Raw genomic sequence first — 8,071 nt, forward strand, 5'->3', positions numbered from 1 at the left:
CAAGGCAGCCACTCTCTCTCTCCCAGGATGGAAATCTGTAAGACCCTGAGAAAAGGAGCTGGTAGAAAACACCGACGCTCCAGAGTCCATTAAAAAAGACTTTTCCAGGGGACAAGGCCAGGTCGTGTCCCCATCACCTATGTGCAGGATAGACTTCAAGGTGCTTTATAATCTGGTGAGTTTAGAAGGCTCTCTACTCACTATTCGGTAAAGGAAACAAGATGTGTTATTCTTGACTTTCTCCTTAAAATCCTGATCTGAAAAACATCATTTATGAGGTGAGCTAAAACGCTCCCTCTGCAGACTGCCAAAGCCAGCCTCTCTGAGGGCTCCACCGCTCACAGTAACAGTGGCCACTGGATGATAAGTTGTGAGAAGTGTCATTTGGGGCAGTGCGCTTGGGTAACGCTGTGTTTCTGTGCCTCGAGATTTGCCCCCTGGAAGAGAAGACGAGCGTTTTGCCGAATTCCCTTCACATCTTCAATGCCATCAGTGGGACTCCAACGAGCACGCTGGTTCACGGCATGACCAGCTCGTCTTCCGTGGTGTGACTGCGCCTCGTGGGCCGCGTGTGGGCACTTGCTTTGTCACTTGCAAACTCAGGATGATCTCCAAAGCTAATCACTGGGCACGTGTGAGACACGGGGAGACCGAGCACAAGGAGAAGTCGAGGGGGATGGGCGAGAAGGGAAGTAAAGAACTGTGTTATTTCGTGGCAGATTTTCTGGAAGAGTCCTATGAGAGTACACATATTTTTTTAAACCTCGCTGGCAATATTCAACATGTTCATTACGTCTTAACAGAGGTATGTGGTGGACACTCTTAAGCTGGAATTAAATTTTATTCTTCCTTACAGAGTAGTATTAAAAATAAATGGGCTGGAGAAAACAAGTGTTCTGGAATGCACATAGCACTGAAGTCGAGGCTGGGGTAACCTTTTGCCTCTAGGCTAAGCTGGAAAATCTTGAAAATATTTTTTTTTCCTGTGGCACATTCAGGTTGAATACAAGAACTATTTTTGTGACTAGTTTTTGATGACCTAAGGGAACTGACCATTGTAATTTTTGTACCAGTGAACCAGGAGGTTTAGTGCTTTTATACTCATTTACTTGCATTTAAAAAATATGAAAGCTTGAGAAACTATGTGAGCTTAAAACTAGTCAAGCAGTTTAGAACCAAAGGCCTGTATTAATAAACACAACTATGTTAAACATTTAAAATAGTACAGTATACTGTTATGTACATAGAGTTTGTTAATACAGTCTTGGCATTGTGTACATACACGTATGACATTTCTACATTTTTAATACTCACATCAGCTTCTGCGTAAAGTTTAATTGTGATAGAATTGTGCTGTTCTTAGCATATGCAATACACTTGACTTTACTGTTTTATTCTTGTACATAAAAAAAGTGCAATATGGAGATGTATACAGTCTTTGCTATGTTAGGTTTATAAACTTTTAAAGATTTCATCCTTTTGCCAAAATGGTGGAGTATGTCATTGGTAAATCATAAATCCTGTGGTGAACAGTGGTGTAACGTAAAGCTTTCACCATGTTATATTTTCTTTTCAGACATTAATTTAGTAATTTTATATTTGGGAAAAATAAAGGTTTTTAATTTTATTTAACTAGAATCTCTGCCCTGCTGTAATTAAACATTCTGTACCACAGCTGTATTAAAAATAACCTTGCTGATTTTCTGGTAGTGAGTACTGGATATTTATTGTCTGACAGTCCGAAAGAGGGGCAGGATATTGAAATATTTGGGGGTGAAATAACGCGGTGTATGAAATTTGCATTAAAATACTTGAGGGAGAAAAAAAAAGAGGGTAGGTAGATGAAACAAGATTGACAAATGTTGTTAATTGTGGAAGCTGAGGTTGGGCACATGGGGAATCATCATACCCGTTCCTCTGCCTTTGTGTAAGTTTCCATGGTGCAGACATCAGTGTGCAGGTCTAGGGGCCAGATTTTCCAGAGGACGTGGGTAGATGCTTTGTTACGCTGCAGTCTGGCTCTGAATTCTACTGGCTGTTCCCAAGTATGCATAGATTCACTAATACCTCTGTCTTTTCCTCTTCAACTCTGTCAAGGCCTCCATCTTTATCGTCTCCTGCTTGCTTTTGAGGTGACCACTCTGGGACAAGGTGGTCATTTGTCCCAGCAGTGCATCCGTGGCCAGGTGTGCACACACTTCCTGCGCCCTACATCAGCACAAACGCTGAACCCGAGTCAAGCGATGGTTCAGACTGCAGGTGCTAGTCCTGCCTCTGCTGTGCCCAGGGACCTGGCAGGGGTGCCACTCAGCCCCAGAGGGTTCCAGTGATGGAAGGAAGAGGAGTCTTTCCACAAGAAATAAAATAGCTGGGTTTTGGAGTCTGTCCTTTTTTCATAAGCATTTGAGGAAGGAAAGCATGATGCTGTGTACATCTTGAGTATCCAGATGCCAGGGATCTTTTGGTGTCTTGGAACATTCTCTATCAGTGGACAAAGCTGTATTTTACAGACGGAGACAAGGTCATGAAGAAGAGATATGAGGCGTTATGACAACTCACCAGTCAGCAGCCCATTTATTTGTGGATCCAGGCTTAGGACTTGAGAAGCTTCTCTATGTTTGCCCTGAGTCTCTGACATCTCAGCCCCATGTAATAAACCTTGACTGTAACACCAGCAGGGATAGGTAAAGAGTTTGTCTCCTTTATTGCTGAGCTGGATTTCCTAGTCATAAATGCCTCATTTAGAAGCCATAACATTCAAGTCATCATGCAGTAAGAAAAATATGTCTGGAAAGAGCTAACTTGCTATCTCATGGTTAAACTTGTAAAGCAATTTGTACAGATTTCATGTTAGATAAGATTCAGCTTGGAAGGTAACCAGCCCTCATTAATGACAGCGGTGGAGAAAGGAATCATCTCTAAGATGGAGACATCTATTGACCCTGCACTGAAACACATTCACATTAGTTTATGTATAAAATTTTAATTTTGATATAAAGTTGCACATTAAACTTGCAGTTTATTGGGGGAAATTGTGTTTAACAGTAAGAAATCTTTACTTCTGTTTTTCAGTTAATTTTTAAATGTTTTCCATAGATCTTATCTATTCTTTTTTTTTATTGAGGTAAAATATACACAACATGAAATTTACCATTTTAACCATTTTTAAGTGTACAGTTCAGTGGCATTAAGTACATTCTTACTGTTGTGCAACCATCACCACCATTTATCCACAGAACTTTTTCATTTTCCTAAACAGAAACTCCGTATTCTCCCTTAGGGAAAATTGTTTGAAGTAACTTTGGAATTAAAACACTATTTAGTACCTTATCAGAGATATTTGCCACTTGGGAACTAAAAACTAGGTAGTATACATAAATAAAGCCAGTCCCTTCAATGGAGAGAGCTGTTGAGAGTAGGGATGCGAGAGTAAAAGGTGACTTATGTAATAATCATTGGGATTTATATAGCCATGTGACAGTTGCTCAATGTAGAAACTCCATTAAAAAAAAAAAAAAAAAGCATTTGGTTTCCATCAACAGGGGATTGTTTGCATAAACTATTGGACATCCACACAGTGACTCCACTTTGTAGCTATAAAAAGGAATATCTCTGTTCACTGCTATGAAGTGATCTTCAAGATACCGTAAGTAAAAAACATAAGATAAAGTACAAATAGTATGCTACCCATTATTTAAGAAAGGAGGGATAAGTAAGCAGAGATAATTTTTTTTTTTTAGATGGAAGGGAAAATCAAAAAAGAAAAGTTTTAAGTTATTACCTATATGGGGAGAGAGGAAATAATATATAGAGGACCAAGTTAGATGATTAACCTGTTCAAATATAATTTGCTTTATAGATTTGGCTGTAGAACCATGTGAATATTTACAAAACTATTAAAGTAAATTTTCGATTCCTAAGAATTGAAAGCAAAATGAAATAAATAAACATAACCTTATATCAAATTGGTGACACAAATACATAGGAGTTATTTCAGATGACTTTAAAATACAGGAATTTCACCATGCATCTCTAGTGAGATATACCCAAAGGACAAAAATAGTAGCAACAAATAAATAAATGATTGGTTAATAAACAAAACACATTTTCAGTAATTATTTTGTGGAAGTGGTGTTTTGTTTTTTTGAGATTATGTTGTCATTCTGTAGTTGTGTGTTTATTGCTGGAGAAAGTAAATGAGTGATTATGTGAATATCGTTGGGAACCAAGTTTTTGGCATGGGAGAAGAAAAGGTTACATTTATAAGACAAAACAGGTTAAATTAAAACCCTTTAGTTCTGAATTTGGTATAGAACTATGAATTTGAACTCATCATATATTTATCTTAAATACACACTTATTTTCTAGCTTGGTTAACTGAAACGACCTAAAAACAATGACCAAGCCAGTAGCTAATGAGCACCTCTAAGCCCAAATTGTGGTCTCTAAAATACCTGTCTTACCAAAAGGATCCAGGGTGTCTGAAGAATGGCTGATTCTAGATTTAGGACAGAAAATGTCCAAGGTGAGTCTGGAGCATCTTTTCATACCTGACTTCCATGGTGTGCAAAAACACCACAGACACTGTCAAGAGAATTTAACAAAGTTCCTTCTAGGTAGATATGAGATGAACATAAGCAAGAATAATAGCAGTGGATTAAAATTATATAATTAAGTTCATGAGTTCATGATGACACTAGAAAAGTAAAGACTAATAGCTATTGAAGGAGCTAATATTACCAAGAAAGACAAAGAGGTATCCTGAGATACGTGCCTCAGGATAGAAGTCCACACCACCACCTGTGATGGAGTCTTGCCAAAAACTTTAACTTGATCAAGTCTCTAAATCTAAGCACCAATTCCCTGGGGATACAGAGCACAGAGGAACATATTAAATGACACCACAGGGAATGCAATCACCAAAATCCAATTCTGTGGAAAACTGCAGAACAAACAACCTGGTTTCTTCAGAAAATTTCAAGAAAAAAAGAGATGGAGAGGGTACTTGAATATTAAAAGAAATTCAAGGTTCTCTTGATAAAGTGTATCTGCCATAAAAAGTAGGTAAACTTTTCCCTTTCCCTTCCACTAAATACACCTAAAAACTATGGACATTGTGCATTAAAAGACAAACAAACATCAGAAGACTCTGAAAGGTAAAGTGAAGAAAGCAGGTCAGCCAGTGACCTTGGGACCCAAAGAATGATACAGTGGTAAGTCCCCCAGTTTTCTTTTTGCCTCTCATATCCCATATTTGGAGCTGAGAAAGTCAGCAACATGGAAACACCTACAGGCACAGGCTAAAAAAGATCAACACTGCTTCACACTCATCGTTTTGATAAGGATGTGAAGAAATTGAAACACTTGCGCATTGCTGGTAGGAATGTAAAATTGTACAGCTCTTGTGGAAGACGGTATAGTAGTCCCTCAAAAATTAAATGTAAAATTACCATATGATCCAGCAATTCTACTTTGGGGGATGTGCCCAAAAGAATTGAAAATAGGTACTTGAACAGATATTTGTACACCTATGTTCATAGCAGCGTAATTCACAAGAGCCAAATGATGGAAGCAAGCCAAGTATCTGCTGGTGGATGAACAGGTAAACAAAGTGTGGTACATCCATACAACAGCGTATTGTTCAGCCTGAAAAGGAAGGAAATTCTGACACGTGCCACAGCATGGATGAACATTGAGGACATAATGCTCAGTGAAATAAGCCAGTCACAAAAGGACAGATCCTGTATGGTCCCACCCATACGACATCCTAGAGCAGTCAAATTTATGGAGACAAAGTATAAACGTGGTTGCCAGGGCCTGGGTGGGGGGCGGAATGGGGAGTTAGTGTTCAGCTGGTACAGGGTTTCAGTTGGGTGTGATGGAAATGTGGTGGGGCTGGATGCTGCTGATGGTTGCAGATTAGTGTGAATATATTTCATGTCACAGAACTGTGCACTTTAAAATGGTAAGCTTTATGTTATATGTATTTAACCACAGTTTGAAAAAAACAGAAGCGGCTCTCTCTAGCCAAAGAAAAAGAAAAAGGACGACACAGCAAGACAGAACATCGTTAGGCAGTAGTGGTACTACTTGAGCCAACACCACAGAGAAGACAGAGGCCCCACCCACACCCACATCGCAGTGGCCGAGTGGGGGGCTAGACGCCCACCCTCTCTAGGCTGGAGTGAGGCTGCAGCAGGCCTGCCAGGGTGGGGTCAGAGAAAGGCTGAAGGGAGCCAGGACTCATCTGTGCTGGCCTAGCAAGAGTCCCCCCACCCACCCACCCACCGTGGTGCCGGTGGAGACCACTGGGTAGCCTGGACTTGACAGCAAAAGCATGACGCGTAAAAGGACAAATTGATAAATTGCATTTTCAAAGTAAAACCTTCTGCTCTGAGACGACCCCGTTAGGAGGATGACACTATAAGCTACAGACTGGGAGAAAATATTTGCAAACCAATATATCCAACAAAGGACTAGTATCTAGCCTATATAAGGAATACTCAAAACTCAACAGTAAAAAACAAAAAACAATCCAATTAGACCATGGGCCAAAGACTCAGAAAAACATTTCACTGGAGAGGATGGTGACACCACCAAATGCGGGTGAGAATGTGGAGAAACTAGGTCACTTGTAAATTGCCGATGGGCAAGTAAATTGGCCCATTTGGCGGTTCCTTAAGGAGGCACGTATGTGATTACCATATGACCCAGGGATTGCACTCTTGGGCATTCGTCCCAGAAGAATGAAATTATTTATTCACACAGAAACCGTTACACACATGTTTGTAGCAGCTTTTTCTATAATAGCTCAACCTAGAAGCTCCTCCACCGACTGCGGTGCACCCAGGCCGTAGACGCTGCTCGGCGGTGGACCCAGGCCGTGGATGCTACCCAGCCGCGGGACAGGTGGACTACAGGTGCACAACACCTGTGACTCTGCAGGGAATATGCCGGGCGGAAAGAGCTCGTCCCCAGAAGCTACCTGCGGTATGCCTCCATTCACATAACATTCTTGAAATGACAAAATTACAGAAATGGAGGGCAGTTTAGTGGTTGCCAGGGGTCAAAGAGGGGGTGGGATGGGAAGGAAGTGGGGGGCTGTGAGAGAGCAGCCCGAGGGGTACCTGAGGCTGCGCGCTGCCCGTCCGGTCCTGTCTCCTGCCCGGTCAGGCGCTCCTACTGGGGGGTGGCCTGTGTCGACGTCAGTGGGGTTGTCTGAGCCAAGACTGCAGCTGGCATCAGAGTGCGTGTGGCACTTGAGCTCCGCACTCAGTGACCGGGCTCTGCTTCGAGTTGGGGACACAAATGCTGTCAAATGTTTCAGTAAGTAAAGCAGGTCTCACGATGGTAGGAAAATGATGAAGTTGGCTTTTTCCGACACTGGTCTTCTTCTTCATAGTCATATCCATGTCCCCATTCTCCGTGTCACCATTTCCTCATGGTGACAAGTCAGGGTGGGGGTGGGTCCCATGAGCACAGGCAGAATTTGGATGCATGTTGGTCATTCTCTTGGCACTCATGTCGTTTGCAGTCAACTCAATGCAGTCGTGACCAAGCAAGTGTCTGGGTCATGCCAGCCTTGGGACAGAGCCTGAGAACTTGGCCTTGAGTCCTGTTGTCAACCACACCATCCCCTTGGCCGTCGTGCCCATCGTTTCCCATTCCCTGCTTCACCAACTGATGGGATCAGGGTTACATCTTCAGCACTTTTTAACACTTGCGTTGCTTAGTATTCACAGGAAATAGTAGTCTCTGTTCCCTGAATAAAAGCCCCTGAGCCGGAGACCATCCTGCATTACCTGGGTGGCCCGATGTAATCAGAGGTCCTTATAAGAGGGATGTAGGGAGAGTGAGAGTCGGAGAAGGGGATGTGATGACAGAAGCAGAGATAGGGCTGATGCACTTGCAAAGTGCAGGAAAGGGTCAGGAGCCAAGGAATGTGGGCAGCCTCGTGAAGCTGGAAAAGACGTGGAAACAGGTTCTCTCCTGGAGACTCTGAAAGGGGCCAGTCCTGCCAACACCGTGACGGTAGCCCAGTGAAACAGATTTTGAACTTCTGACTTCCCGA

The 8,071-nt window shown here is 42.1% G+C and overlaps 1 protein-coding gene across 19 annotated transcripts in view; it reads left to right on the forward strand.

Annotated features, from left to right (window-relative positions):
• The window catches only part of DOCK9 (dedicator of cytokinesis 9), a 279,214-nt gene extending 275,687 nt beyond the window's left edge, over positions 1 to 3,527 (forward strand). For 10 of the 19 annotated variants that reach the window (XM_057707546.1, XM_057707531.1, XM_057707535.1 and 7 more), the window contains one exon: positions 429 to 2,084. In XM_057707546.1, coding sequence (XP_057563529.1) covers positions 429 to 551 — 123 coding nt within the window. In that variant the 3' untranslated portion in view covers positions 552 to 2,084. Of the gene's footprint in view, positions 1 to 428 lie in introns of all 19 variants that reach the window. The other 9 variants (XM_057707550.1, XM_057707549.1, XM_057707548.1 and 6 more) reach the window with 4 other exon arrangements.
• Positions 3,528 to 8,071: the final 4,544 nt, after the last annotated feature.

The sequence above is a fragment of the Hippopotamus amphibius genome, chromosome 14 (assembly GCF_030028045.1).
Source record: "Hippopotamus amphibius kiboko isolate mHipAmp2 chromosome 14, mHipAmp2.hap2, whole genome shotgun sequence".
Taxonomy (NCBI): domain Eukaryota; kingdom Metazoa; phylum Chordata; class Mammalia; order Artiodactyla; family Hippopotamidae; genus Hippopotamus; species Hippopotamus amphibius.